Source organism: Rattus norvegicus, chromosome 6 (genome assembly GCF_036323735.1).
Source record: "Rattus norvegicus strain BN/NHsdMcwi chromosome 6, GRCr8, whole genome shotgun sequence".
Lineage (NCBI taxonomy): Eukaryota > Metazoa > Chordata > Mammalia > Rodentia > Muridae > Rattus > Rattus norvegicus.
Genome location: NC_086024.1, coordinates 78,831,380 through 78,847,074, shown reverse-complemented (window position 1 = coordinate 78,847,074; position 15,695 = coordinate 78,831,380). Strand labels below are relative to the sequence as shown.

General features: G+C 39.0%; 1 protein-coding gene across 1 annotated transcript in view; it reads left to right on the top strand.

The window, feature by feature from the left end:
* Ralgapa1 (Ral GTPase activating protein catalytic subunit alpha 1) overlaps window positions 1-15,695 on the top strand; it is a 274,933-nt gene that overhangs the window by 140,412 nt on the left and 118,826 nt on the right. The window contains exons 26-30 of the mRNA NM_020083.4: window positions 1,486-1,611; window positions 2,447-2,505; window positions 3,569-3,677; window positions 5,100-5,210; window positions 10,722-10,790. Of these exons, the coding sequence (NP_064468.4) occupies window positions 1,486-1,611; window positions 2,447-2,505; window positions 3,569-3,677; window positions 5,100-5,210; window positions 10,722-10,790 (474 nt within the window). The remainder of the gene's footprint in view (window positions 1-1,485; window positions 1,612-2,446; window positions 2,506-3,568; window positions 3,678-5,099; window positions 5,211-10,721; window positions 10,791-15,695) is intronic.

Here is a 15,695-nt window from a genome sequence, read left to right as displayed (position 1 = left end):
ATCATGATCAAATATGATTTTGAAACTAGATCTTGCTTTTCTGGTGTGTTTGGATATTCCGTGTTTGCTTTGGTGGGAGAATTGGGCTCCGATGATGCCATGTAGTCTTGGTTTCTGTTACTTGGGTTCCTGCGCTTGCCTCTCGCCATCAGATTATCTCTAGTGTTACTTTGTTCTGCTATTTCTGACCGTGGCTAGACTGTCCTATAAGCCTGTGTGTCAGGAGTGCTGTAGACCTGTTTTCCTGTTTTCTTTCAGCCAGTTATGGGGACAGAGTGTTCTGCTTTCGGGCGTGTAGTTTTTCCTCTCTACAGGTCTTCAGCTGTTCCTGTGGGCCTGTGTCTTGAGTTCTTCAGGCAGGTTTCTTGCAGGGGAAAATTCTTGCAGGGGAAAAGTTGGTCCTACCTGTGGTTCCAAGGCTCAAGTTTGCTCGTGGGGTACTGCCTAAGTCCTCTCCGCGGCGGCAGCAACCGGGAAGATCTGCGCCGCTCTTTCCGGGAGCCTCCGTGCTCCAGGGTTCCAGATGACGTTTGGTGTTTTCCTCTGGCGTCTGGATGTGCACAGAGTGCAGTCTCTTCTGGTTTCCCAGACGTGTCTGCCTCTCTGAAGGTTTAGCTCTCCCTCCCACGGGATTTGGGTGCAGAGAACTGTTTATCCGGTCTGTTTCCTTCAGGTTCCGGCGGTGTCTCAGGCGCAGGGATCCTGCCGCTCCTGGGCCCTCCCCTACGGGAACCCAGAGGCCTTATACAGTTGCCTCTTGGGCCAGGGATGTGGGCAGGGATGGGCAGTGTTGGTGGTCTCCTCCGCTCTGCAGCCTCAGGAGTGCCCACCTGATCAGGCGGTGAGGTCTCTCTCCCTCGGGGTTTGGGAGCAGAGAGCTGCTGCGGGCCGGGATCCGCGGGTGTGGGACTTCCGGTAAACACAGGAAGTGCCCGGTCCTAGAGGAATTTTGCCTCTGTGTGTCCTGAGTTCACCAGGCAGGTTTCTTGCAGGGGAAAAGTTGGTCCTACCTGCGGTTCCAAGGCTCAAGTTTGCTCGTGGGGTACTGCCTAAGTCCTCTCCGCGGCGGCAGCAACCGGGAAGATCTGCGCCGCTCTTTCCGGGAGCCTCTGTGCACCAGGGTTCCAGATGGCGTTTGGTGTTTTCCTCTGGCGTCTGGATGTGCACAGAGTGCAGTCTCTTCTGGTTTCCCAGGCGTGTCTGCCTCTCTGAAGGTTTAGCTCTCCCTCCCACGGGATTTGGGTCAGATGATTTTTGTTTATTGGTTGATTTTCAAGAAAGTTTTGCTATTTGTCCATTATGAGATCGATCATACTTTCTTAAGAAATTCTAGATGAAAACCTAACTCTGGCATTCTCCTTCCCTTTTGAGTTTTTTCATGCTCTCACTGCCCTGTGTAATGTAATTATATAACAGAATATTTTAGTGATAGTTAAAGGGCAAAGTTAAATAGCATTTTAAAGGTTGTTTAAATCTGATGCATAGGCACCAAGAGTGGAAGCACAGGTTCTTCTGGGATCTTTGGTTTGCTTCCCCAACTTATACTGTGAGCTGCCTGCTCTGCATCCAAGCACGCCTGACATCGCTGTGTCTCAGTTCACAGACGTCAAGGTAAGAATAAGACGAGGTACAGTAGATGTATTCTGTCTTCTCCCTTTCCTTTTTGATATCTAGTAATTAAAGAATGTTAATGCTCCAGGCATCAAACTAGAATGTCTACTATGAGCAAAGCCTTTTCAGGTTTCAAAGCTTTGAAACCTTTTCTCATTATCAAGCCTACTCACATGTCTGACCCTCAGGAGTCATTCTTTCACTTACTGAACATGTGTTGAAGTAGCATGTGGCCCAAGACCTCTGCTGCTAATACAAGCTTCTAAAATAGGGATGCCAAACTAAAGCTAAATGTTGTGACTTCCACTTTCTATTTCTTGATAAATTCTATCAAAGTGATAGAACTTTTCTGCTATTTGGATTGGAAATCTCCTATACCTGCAGCATTAAAGGGCTTGCACAGTCACCAGGAGCAGGCATAGCAGTGAACCCTGATTAGAAAACTAGAAAAAAATTGTTCGGAACCTCTGCAGAAGTCAGAGGAACTGTTTAACGAGGAAGTATGACGTGATCACATGTTTAGTCATTACCTCTGAGAGTAAGATGGAGGGGAGTGCTATGGAAAGTTCTGTTCAGGCTCTGTGCCCAGCAGTGTAAACCATAGTGAATGTTTCTGTGACTAAGTCCTTTAGTTACAGTTTTCATGGTTTGTTAGTTACTTTTTAAAATAATGCTAAGATGTTATTAAAGAAGAAACTGTTTATTTACCCACTAGAGTACTGTCTGGCCCAGAATGGCCAACTAATAGATATTTGTTGAATTAGGACATGAAATCTTAGTCATTCCTTCTGTTTTCTTTTTTCCCTTTCATTATTCCTTTTGTTTCTTGTTTTAGGAACTTATAATTAAAACTGTCTTAAGCTCGGCAAGAGACGAACCCTCTGGCCCTGCACGGTAAGTCAGTTATTCTTAAGCCTAACAATTAATATAAATACTGTTCTTGGGATTTTGTAAAAATTGATTACCACATTTCAAATTATTACAGACTTCTACAAGTCTTCCTTCTCCATAACTAAATAACTAAATAAAATAACTTATTTTAATCTTCTTTAAGTACATTTACTTAATCATCATATTTCATCTGTTACTATTCCTTATGCAGTACTTTGAACTACAGCAGTAGACATCAGTGTTCATTAAAGTATATTATAGAAATTGTATATAACTAAAGAAATAGTTTATTTTAATAGCCACCTATTTGATCTTGATTTTTAATAGACTATCAGAAGATTTATACTTTCCCTTTCTTTTCATGTGTGTATGTGTGCTTACGTGCACACACATCTATGCAGTACTCCTGCATGCACATGTGTAGGCCAAAGGAAGACATCGGGTGTCCTCTACTTCTATCCACTTCATTTCATTAACACATGGGGTCGGTCTCTCACTGGTCACTTAGCCAAACTACCTAAAGGACACAGAGACAGTATCCAAATTAACAAGATCAGAAATGAAAAGGGAGACATAACAACAGAAACCGAGGAAATTCAAAAAAACCATCAGATCCTACTATAAAAGTCTATACTCAACAAAACTGGAAAATCTAGATGAAATGGAAGGAGTTCTAGACAGATACGATATACCAAAGTTAAATCAAGAACAGATAAACTCTCTAAACAGCCCTATATGTGCTAAGGAAATAGACGAAGTCATTGAAAACCTCCCAATCAAAAAAGCCCAAGGCCAGATGGCTTTAGAGCAGAATTCTACCAGACCTTCAAAGAAGACCTAATACCAATTTTCCTCAAACTATTCCATAAAATAGAAACAGAAGGAATACTACCTAATTTATTCTATGAATCCACTTCCTTTTCTTCAGCTAACATTGAGTAACTTCATCACCATCAACTAACTTATAGAGTAACAAAGTCTTTGATTCTCTTAAACAGTGAATATACGGTTAGTTATGTTTTATTAAAGTATTTGTCCCCTGTGCCATTGCTGTCTTTCCCCCCAGATGTGTAGCACTTTGCAGTTTAGGTATATGGATTTGTGAAGAATTAGTCCACGAATCTCATCATCCTCAAATTAAAGAAGCACTGAATGTAATTTGTGTTTCATTAAAGGTAAGAAAACTATAATGAAATATATTGAAATTGTTTAGAACACATGATTTTTCCAAGGCATTGAATGATCATTCTTATCTTTGTTACTACATTAACCTCTTGATTCTGACTCGCTTTAAGAATGGTTACACTCTTGAGTTCATTGTTCTGAACTTTTCTGTATTTTATTTCTTACCTAGATTTAAAAAAAAAGAAACCAGCATATATAGAAGGGAGGTGGGGTGTGTGTGTGTGTGTGTGTGTGTGTGTGTGTGTGTGAGAGAGAGAGAGAGAGAGAGAGAGAGAGAGAGAGAGAGAGAGAGAAAGAGAGAGAGAGAGGAGAGAGAGAGGGGTGGGGTATGGGAGAAGGAGAGAGAGGGTGGATAGGAGAAAGTGGTAGGGTAGAAGGTAGAGAGGGAGAAGTAGGGAAAGAGGAATGTATGTGTCTATGTGTATGTTGAGGGCAGAGTCACAGTCATGGGCAACAGGGACAAACAGAACCACCTTCCCAGACCTCTTGGTTTTTTAACTAATATTTTTGTGATTAATCGCTGATCTTCCTAAATTATTGAAGTTTTTGCTTTTGGCTTTACTATTAGTAATATTCTCTGCATAGTAATAATAGAATTATATTCAGAAGTAGTAATCTTGGGGCTGAAACTGTGGCTCAGTGGTTATGAACACTTACTTTAAGAGGACCCTGAGCTCAATTCCAGAGCATCCAGATGGCAACTCAGAACTCTCTCTAACTCTAGTTCCAAGGTAGCCAGTGTCGTCCTTTGGCCTCCTCGGGTACCAGGCGTGGTGCACATGCAGACAGAACACCTTTACTCATCAAGAAAAATTAGTGATAACCTAGTCATTTGGAAAGTCTGAATTAAATTTTAAATTTTTATTCTATTTTGATATTATTCTGGGGGTTTTTTTTGGGTTGGTTGGTTGGTTTTGGTTTTGTTTGTTTGTTTTTTCTGTTATTTTTTGAGACAAAGTCTCACTTTGTATCATAGGCTAAGCTTAATTTAATAGAACACTCAGACTGTCAGTGAACTTATGATTTTTCTGCTTTAGCATTCTGAGTGCCAGAATTTCAAATATGTCTCATTGTTCCCTGCTTATATGAATATATTTTTAGTTATGAAAGCTTATTTTTATCTTAAAACTTTTAATTCCATCTGTTTAAGACTAAATATATAATTTACATAGTAAGCACTTTTGAATCATACAAGTTAATTGACAGATATTTCTGATTTTATGCTATGTTTGAGGCACTTTGTTAAGCATAATGAAGAACAGAATAAAAACTACAAGTACAAGTTTTAGGAATGTATGGTATAATACCTGAAATTTATGATGAAAAGAAACATAAAACTTTAAATTATCAGAAGCTAACATTGATGAATATGCATGAATAAATTTTTATAACAATGATTTTTGTTGTTGCAGTTTACTAATAAAACAGTTGCCCATGTAGCTTGTAACATGCTTCACATGCTGGTTCATTATGCACCTAGACTTCAGACTTACCAGCCTGACTCTCCCTTGAAAATTATTCAGGTTAGTAAGTTTTCGTTATTTTTTATTATAAGCTTGTAAAATTTTCCTTAAATATGGATACCTTGAACATGAGGTTATTTTAAAAGGTACTAATTTTCTTGTAGATAAATGCTTATTATTTATTTTATCTGATGATTTCTTTGTATTTATTTACATTCCTGCCACTGCCCCCCTCAGGGGGGCCTCCCATAGATCCTTATCCCATTCCTCCTCCCCCTTGCCTCCAAGAGGATGCTCCATCCCCGCCAGGCCTTCCCTTCCTTGGGACCTCAAATATCTCAAGGATTAAACTTATCTTTGCCCACTGAGGCCTGACTAGGCAGACCTCTGCTATATTTGTGTCAGGGGCCTCAGTCCAGCCTGACTATGCTCCTGGTTGGTTTTTAACACCCATTCATGATAAAAGTCCTGGAAAGATCAGGAATTCAAGGCCCATATATAAACATAGTAAAAGCAATATAGAGCAAACCAGTAGCTAAAATGGAGAGAAACTTGAAGCAATTCCACTTAAATCAGGGACTAGACAAGGCTGCCTACTCTCTCCCTACTTATTCAATATAGTACTCGAAGTCCTAGCGAGAACAATCAGATAGCGAAAGGAGGTCAAAGGAATACAAATTGGAAGGGAAGAAATCAAAATATCACTATTTGCAGATGATATGATAGTGTACTTAAAAGCGACCCAAAAAGTTCTACCAGAGAACTAATTAACCTGATAAACAACTTCAGCAAAGTGCCAGGATATAAAATTAACTCAAAGAAATCAGTAGCGCCTTCCTCTACTCAAAGGATAAACAGGCTGAGAAAGAAATTAAGGAAATGACACCCTTCATATAGTCCCAAATAACATAAAATATCTTGGTGTGACTTTAACCAAGCAAGTGAAAGATCTGTATAACAAAAACTTCAAGCCTCTGAAGAAAGAAATTGAGGAAAGATCTTCCGTGCTCATGGGTTAGCAGGATTAATATAGTAAAAATGGCCATCTTGCCAAAAGCAATCTACAGATTCAGTGCAATCCCTATCAAAATTCCTACTCAATTCTTTATAGAGATAGTAAGAGCAATTTGCAAATTCATTTGGAATAACAAAAAACCCAATATAGCGAAAACTATACTCAACAATAAGTTCTTCTGGGGGAATCACCATCCCTGACTTGAAGCAGTATTACAGAGCAATAGTGATAAAAACTGCATGGTGTTGGTACAGAGACAGGCAGATAGATCAGTGAAACAGAATTGAAGACCCAGAAATGAACCCACACACCTATAGCCACTTGATCTTTGACAAAGAAGCTAAAACTATCCAAAGGAAGAAAGATAGCATTTTCAACAAATGGTGCTGGTTCAACTGGAGGTCAGCATGTAGAAGAATGGAAATTGATCCATTCTTATCACCATGTACAAAGCTTAAATCCAAGTGGATCAAAGACCTCCATAGCAAACCAAATACACTCAAACTAATAGAAGAAAAAGTGTTTCCTGAACAAAACACCAATGACTTATGCTCTAAGATCATAATCGACAAATGGGATCTCATAAAACTGCAAAGCTTCTGTAAGGCAAAGGACACTGTCACTAGGACAAAACAGCAACCAACAGATTAGGAAAAGATCTTTACCAATTGTACATCTAATAGAGGGCTAATATCCAAAATATATAAAGAACTCAGGAAATTAGACTCCAGAGAGCCAAATAACCCTATTAAAAATGGGGTACAGAACTAAACAAAACATTCTCAGCTGAGGACTATCGAATGGCCAAAAAGCGCCTAAAGAAATGTTCAACATCCTCATCTGGAAAATGCAAATCAAAACAACCCCGAGATTCCTCACACCAGTGAGAATGGCTAAGGTAAAAAACTCAGGTGACAGCAGATGCTGGCGAGAATGTGGAGAAAGAGGAACACTCCTCCATTGTTGGTGGGATTGCAGACTGGTACAACCACTCTGGAAATCAGTCTGGAGATTCCTCAGAAAATTGGACATTGAACTACCTGAGGACCCAGCTCTACCTCTCCTGGGCATATACCCAAAAGATGCTCCAACATACAACAAAGACACATGCTCCACTATGTTCATAGCAGCCTTATTTATAATAGCCAGAAGCTGGAAAGAACCCAGATGCCCTTCAATGCAAGAATGGATTCAAAAAATGTGGTACATCTACACAATGGAGTACTAGTCAGCTATCAAAAACAATGACTTCATGAAATTCATAGGCAAATTTAATGAACTAGAAAATGTCATCCTGAGTGAGGTAACTCAATCACAGAAAAACATACTTGGTATGCACTCATTGATAAGTGGATATTAGCCAAAAAGCTTGAATTACCCAAGATGCAATCCACAGACCACAGGAAGCTCAAAAGAAGGATGACTTTTTATTAAAAGGGGGAAAAATATCCATAGGAGGAGATATGGAAGCAAAGTTTAGAGCAGTGACTCACGAAATGGCCATTCAGAGCCTGACCTACATGTGGCCCATATATATACAGCCACCAAAACTTGATAAAATTGATAAAGCTCGAAAATGTATGCTGAAAGGGACCGGATATAGATCTCTTCTGAGACACACATACAGAGCATGTCCAATACAGAGGTCAATGCTAGCAGTAAACCACCAAACTGAGAACAGGACCCCCTTGGGGGGAATTAGAGGAAATATTGAAAGAGTTGAAGGAGCTTGCAACCCGATAAAAACAACAGTGCCAACCAACCAGAGCTTCCAGGGACTAAACCACTACTGAAAGACTATACATGGACTGACCCAGGGCTCCAGCTGCTCACGTAGCAGAGAATAGCCTTGTTGGGGCATCAGGGAAAGGGGAAGCCGTTGGTCCTCCCAAGGTTGGACCCCCAGTGCAGGAGAATAAGGGGGATATATAGGGGAATACCCGTGTGGGGGAGCAGGAGGGAGAGGGTGAAGGAATGTGGCTTATGGACAGGAAACCAGGAAGGGGAATAACATTTGAAATGTAAGTAAAGAAATATATCTAATAAATATTTTTAAAAAGATGCATTTATTTTATGTGTGGAAGTGGTTCTGCCTGCATGTATGTAAGTGCATCACTTGTGTGCTTTGGCCTACAGAGGTCAGAAGAGTATAACATATCCTTGAAATTGGAGTTTCAGAAGGTTGTAAGCTGCCTGGTAGGTGCTGAGAATTGAATGTCCTCTAGAAAAGCAGCCAGTGCTCTTCACTGCAGCCATTTCTCCAGTTCCCCACTATCTAAATCTTAAATATATTTTAATATATTAGTCCCTTCACCTCTTTATCTTACTTAAGAGAGAAGAACTAAGTAAAGCCTTTTTCTGTATACATTATTTATTTATGTAAATTTCTGGTTTGGATCGAAACAGTGATTCTTTGGTGTATGTGTACATTGTATCTTAATTACACCAGAGCTCACTTTCTATTGTAGGATTTGTATTGACATAAACACATCTTTAGCCTGCACACATATGCACATGTACCCTCACCAGCATCTTTACTACATTTGCACCATGCAAACAAAACTGAAAAGGCTGGGTTGTGGACATTGGTATCTGTAATACCAGCTGCTCAGGATGCTGAGTTGGAAAATAATATATTCGGAGGCACCCTGAACTACTTAGTGAAACCCTATTTCAAAATAGTGATTTTTTTTTTGATGAGTTGCGGATGTAGCATGATGGTAGCATACTTGCCAACCATACACAAGTGCTTAGGTTCAATCCCAACGTCTGCAAAAGAAATTGAAGAAAAGATAAGAATGGGGGCTAAAGAGCTGCCTCAGCAGTTAAGAGCATCTACTGTTCTTGCATAGGATTAGAGCTCAGTTCCCTGACCCACATCAAGTGGCTTAGAGCTGCCTAAGTCTCCAGCTAAAGGAAGCTCCAATGGCGCTGCCCTCCACACAGCCTGTACTTGCATGTATAGCTACATGTAGACAAACTTATATGCACAAAAGTTTTTAAAAAGCTGGGAACGGAGCTAGTGAAGTATCTTAGGAATTACGAGCACTAGCCTTCTGGAGAACCTAAGCTCAATCCCAGCCCTCATGTCAGGTTGCTCCCAACTTCTGCAGCCCCAGCTCCATGGAATGGGTATCATTATGCAGCTTCCTTGGGCACTCATACAGGCAGCATGCTACCTACAAATATTCAAATGCACTTATAAGTTAAAAAAGAAGATGAGGAGGAGGAGAAGGTAGAAGAAGAGGAAGAAGAGGAGAAGAAGAAGAAATTAAGGTGTAGGGTGGAGAGATGGCTCAATAGCTAACAATGCTATTTTGTTGCTCTTTCAGAAAACCCAAGTTTGATTCCGCACCGTAGCTCACAGCCATCTGTAGCTTCAGTTTCTGAGTTCCAGGGTCCCCAGCACCTTCTGACTTCCTAGGCAGTAATGAATATGGGGCACACACAAACATGCAAGCAAAATACTCAAGTAGATTAAATATCCCTTTAAAAGAAAAATCCTGGGAATGGTGCACATACTTGGAACCCTATCTTCGTGGGAGGTGTAGATTGGCGGGAGACTTGAACCCAGGAGTATTGGTCATATTCTTTATTTCATACATTTATGTAACTTTTGGTGCTTTTAATATGTGTTAATTTAAAACACTTCTATCAATGGGTATATTTACGTATCAAGATTCATATCTTGAATATTCCTTCTCTGAAATGCTTGTTTATCAGAAGTATTTTAAAAGTTTAGGGTTCTGGTGGTGGTGGTGGTTGTTTTCCTGTCTATGGATACATTTTATAGACTCTGTCAAATAACATCCCAAAAATCTCAAATTCTCTAAAATCCAAACCTTTTAAGTTTAGAGACAGAGTCTCCTATTGCCCAGGCTGGACTGAAACTTACTGTATAGTTGAGGATACCTTAAACTCCTGGTCCTCCTGACCCTCTTGCTTGTCCCTCCCAAGTGCTGGGATAACTTGCCTGCTCCATCAAGCTCATTTTATGTGATTCTATGAGTGCGACTCAGGGATTCCTGCACCCTAGGCAAGTAATCGAGCGAGATCCCCACCACAAAAACTCTTGGAATACACTCTCAGATTTTTAGATTTTGAAGCATTTAGATACAGGCTTCTCAGTCTCCAGACAGTGAGATCTGGAAAGGCACTGGAATATGGTTCTTGAGGTGGTGATTTTTATAAATAATGATTTTTATAAATCCTTTGCCTCTGTCTTCAGATTTCCTTTAATGGAATTACACATCAATTGACTTTTGTAAATTGAAATGGTGTAAAATGATTTATCATTGGCAGGACATATGTATGTAATTTTGGTTTCTGCATAAGGATTATAAATGATTAATAGTTAAATTACTTTAAAAGCTTACATGGTACAAATTAAAGTTACAGTGTATGGGTTAGATGCTGTGTTTAAATGTTATATTGATGTTAAACTTACAGCAAAAGAGTTTATATTACTTAAGCATATAATTATTAAATTTTAAGGAATACAGGGAATGTAATGTATTTTAAACTCATTTATTTGTTCATTCATCTTTTGCCTGCAGATCCTAATAGCAACTATCACACACCTTTTGCCAAGTACAGAAGCTTCATCATATGAAATGGACAAGAGGGTAAATTTAAAATTTTTGACATTTAATATGTATTTATCTTGATTATTTAAAGGTACAAATATTTATATGATAACTTATCTATGTTTAAAATGAAGTATAATATAACTTTTCATTACTTAGACATAAAAAGTTTATTTTGCAGACTGGAGAGAGGGCTCAGCAGTTAAGAGCACTTGTTGCTCTTCCAGGGGACCCAGGTTCAGCTCTCGGAATCACGTAGAGGCTCACTGGAGTTCCAAGGCCAACTCCTCCTTCTGGCTTCATGGCACTAGGCACACATGTGGTGAACAGACATACATGTAGACAATTTATGCACATTAAATAAATAAAGTTTATTCTAATTTTAAATTCATTTAAAATCCATTCTAGTTTTAATTTCATGGACATTTGACTGCCTTAAAATATCAGAGTAAGGGGATTGGGGATTTAGTTCAGTGGTTAGAGCGCTTGCCTAGGAAGCGCAAGGCCCTGGGTTCGGTCCCCAGCTCCGAAAAAAAGAACCAAAAAAAAAAAAAAGTATCAGAGTAAGGAATCTTGGCAAACATTTTGTTTACTTATAACCATTTTACTATAATCTGTAAGATTATGAAGTCGTTAGAGATTCTGAGAAATTTACCACCTCTGAAGATAGTCACTGTAGCTGTTATCAGTGGAAAGTAAAGATATTTATAATAAATAGAGTATAAAATGTATTAGAAGCATACCTCTTGTTTATTGGTGGTATCTTGTTTTTTTTTTAATTATTATATTTTGTGTTTTGAGACAGGGTTTGTCTATATTGTCCTGACTATCCTGGAACTCACTGTGTAGACCAGGCTAGCCTTGAACTCTGATAGCCACCTACTTCTGCCTTTTGAATAGAAGGCTAAGAAGTTTGGGGATCATATAAGCATTTTAGACTTTAGACTTTTTAAAGATTTGCATATATATTGTTGGCTGTCTTGGGGTTTGGACTCAAGTCTAAACAAAAAAATCTTTATATTTTTTTGTATATCTTATATATCTGAAGGTAATTTATGCAATAATTTAGTGTACCTACATTTGGACTACATCCTGTCATATGAGATCAGGTTTAACTTTTTTACTTATAGCAGTGTGTTAGTACTCACACAGTTTTGAATTTTTGAGGATTTTAGATTAGAGATTTTATATTAAGGATGTTCAACTTATAATCTCCTTTTGCCAAGAGTCTTTCATTTTTGTGTGTATGGCTGCAGTATAAAGTCTAATTCTAGTTTGTAAAAAATTTGTAAGTAGTACATTTTCCTTTTATATCATCTTTTTTATGCAGTCATAGCTATTATGAAAAATCTATACTACCAAATTTTATCCTGCTTGCTTAATCCATTTTATTAATCATAAAATATATGAATATTGTTTTGTTAAAACTGGTTTGACAGAATTAAAACTACATTTTTTACTCCAGTGGAATTTAAAGATTAGAGGCACATGAGAGTTAGATGTTTGCTATAAAAAGTAGAAGAGAGCCAACAAAATGGCTCCCCAATTACAGGTGCTGCTACTGGGCCTGACGCATGCCATCCCTGGGATCTGTATTTTGGAAGGAAAGGACTGGTTCCTGCAGATTGTCTCTTGACCTAACACTCACATTCACACACACACACACACACACACACACACACACACACACACACACACACACACACACATCTCTAAATAAGTAAAATATAAATAAAGGTTTCTGCAATACAAGATAGCATAGCTTATAGGAAGAAGTAATTATTAAGGGAGGAGAAGGGATTTTCTCAATGATGAGCAGGGTTTTTTACATAAGACAAGACCTAGAGTTATTCCAAACAGAAGGAGTAACATGCACTCATTGGTAAGTGGCTATTAGCCCAAATGCTTGAATTACCCTAGATGCACAGAACACATGAAACTCAAGGATGACCAAAATGTGATTGCTTCACTCCTTCTTTAAAAGGGGAACAAGAATACCCTTGACAGGGAATAGGGAGGCAAAGTTTAGAACAGAGGCAGAAGGAACACCATTCAGAGCCTGCCCCACATGTGGCCCATACATATACAGCCACCCAATTAGATAAGATGGATGAAGCAAAGAAGTGCAGGCTGACAGGAACCAGATGTAGATCTCTCCTGAGAGACACAGCCAGAATACAGCAGATACATAGGCGAATGCCAGCAGCAAACCACTGAACTGAGAACGGAACCCCCGTTTAAGGAATCTTAGAAAGGACTGGAAGAGCTTGAAGGCTTGAGACCCCATATGTACAACAATGCCAAGCAACCAGAGCTTCCAGGGACTAAGCCACTACCTAAAGACTATACATGGACTGACCCTGGACTCTGACCTCATAGATAGCAATGAATAGCCTAGTAAGATCACCAGTGGAAGGGGAAGCCCTGGGTCCTGCCAAGACTGAACCCCCAGTGAACATGATTGTTGGGGGGAGGGTGGTAATGGGGGGGGGAGGGATTAGGAGGATGTTGACCCTGAAGCCAGGAAGGGGAATAACAATCGAAATGTAAATAAGAAATACCCAAGTTAATAAAGATGGAGGAAAAAAAAAGGAGTAACATGTAGTCATGGAGATGAAAAACAGAATAATATATTTGGGGGAAATATGATGCAGTTCCATATCATAGACTGTGCTGTATATGGTTGACAATTGAATAACATGAAACTACAGAAATGGGAAATGGCTAGGTTTTAAAGGCTTTTGAATACAGTAAGAAGAACCTTGGAGTTTTGTGGAAAAGTCTTTCTTTGAAATTGCTTTTCTTGAAGCATTTAATGTACAATGAAATAGGATGAATTTTGTGAAAAGTTGCTTTAGAAACAATAATGAGTTACTTAAGTGGAATAAACTTGTTAAAACAAAAAAAGTCTCTACAGTGACAATGATGTAAACCAAGGCTAAAGGTATGTAAATAGATATTCAGAAAGTGGGATCTGCAACCAAGGAGAAATTCAGGGAAGCCATAAGAAGTAGTGGAGGGAAATACATTTCTGTTTTCTGTGCTGTTCTCTTTGAGAGTAAGTCCAGGCAGACACCACCAGCAAAGCTATTCTGATTTGCCTGTTTAGAGAACTCAAGGACAAGAATAAAGCTGTTGCCATTGTCAACACAGAGTAGTATTAAAATTGTAGGAATGTATGTGTTCACTTACAGAGAGACAATTAAGATTCAGTCAGAGAATACTGAGCAGGCAGAGGAGAGGTTGAGTAGGAGTGACTAGAGGGGCTAGTGGAAGAGACAGGACAAATTCAGGAGATACAGAATTAATCCCCAAATGCTTTTCTGGTCTTAAATTTTATCATCCATTCCTCCACTAATCAGCAATAACAAGTAAGAGCAGGTTTAAGCTAGTATGGGCACTGTCATAATCCAGTCACTTACCTAAGAAAAAAATGTTCTTTCCAAAGTTTACCCAGGTTACCCTTTTCACCGAGTGCCCTTGTCATCAGGGAATGATCATTCAACTTGACTTACTTCATCCTTCTCGAACCAGTAGCAGATTTCTCTGTAGTTCTCAAATTCCCATTGATGTTATCCTAGGCAACTTTAGAATGCCTGGTTTGCCTCCCGGGAGAATTAGCATCAGAGTATTATCCAAATTCACTGTTTTTTCTCCACTGTTGTATTTTCTTCCATCAAAATTTTGTGTGACGCTTATATATTACACTTAGACAAGCACTTACTGAATTGTCTTATTGTCTAGGAACCATTAGTGCTCTTCAGCAAGGCACAGTATAGGTGCATTTCTTACGGGTGACAATCAAATTACTTACAGCTAGGTCCATATCTCTTACTTAGCCATGGGCTTGTATAAGCCAGGAATTTTAGATTCTGAGAGAGCTTAGTGTTATTGGTGAATATGACATTGTAAATTTAAATGTAGACACAGAGCTTAAAAGGAACTGGAGATGGGGCTTACTTCTAGAGCACTTGCCTGGAATGCAACAAGTTCTGGGTTTGATCCTCAGCACTGCCAGGAAAAGAAAAAAGAGAAAAGATCATTTAAATCATGATTATTTAAAAAGAAAAAGAAGGAACAACCCTGTCACTATGTACTTCTTAGGAATTATTTCAGCTTTAAACAAAACTAAACTTTTATCCCCAACAGTCAGAGGAAAGATTTAGGTTAAATCGCCCACATTCGTATAATTGTTACTACATATGAAACTGAAGAAAAGAACCTACCATTGGCAAGTAGATTTTATTCTTTCTACTGACATCAATTCAAAGCTTTGATTTCAGTTCTAAGGTGGAACATTTGATTTCAGGGTTTATTTGGGTTTGTTTATTTGATGCTGCAGATGGAACTCAGCCTCCTGCTTTGGTAAGCAAGCACCCAGAACCCACAATTTGATACTATAGGGAAGTTTCAAGCAGAATAGGCAGAGTCATTAATTAGTAATTCATCTTACTCCTCCTTTAGTACATACTTGCTTTATCCCTCTGAGTGCAGTATATGCATAGTATGTACTACATATTACACATAGTGCATACAGACTTCGTTATGTTCTCCGAAGATAAAGCAGTTCTTTATAACCACGGTGCAGCTATCAACATTTCAGTGATACATTGATCTGTTAATTGTAATCTAATCTATAAATCTTAGATTTCACTAGCTAACTCAGGAGTGTCCTCTATAACAAAAGAGTGGCCCAAACCTTGTGTTCTGTTTATAAACATAATATTATATTTTAAACTTTTTTAGAAATTTATTTATTCATTTTTACACTCCAGATTTTATTCCCAGACCATCCTCCAGCTGTTCCACATCCCATATGTCCTTCTCACCCCCACTGTCTCCACAAGGATTTCCCCACCCCACCAGACCTCTGAACTCCCTGGGGCCTTCAGTCTCTTCGGGTTAGGTGCGTCTTCTCTGACTGAACACAGACCCAGTAGTCCT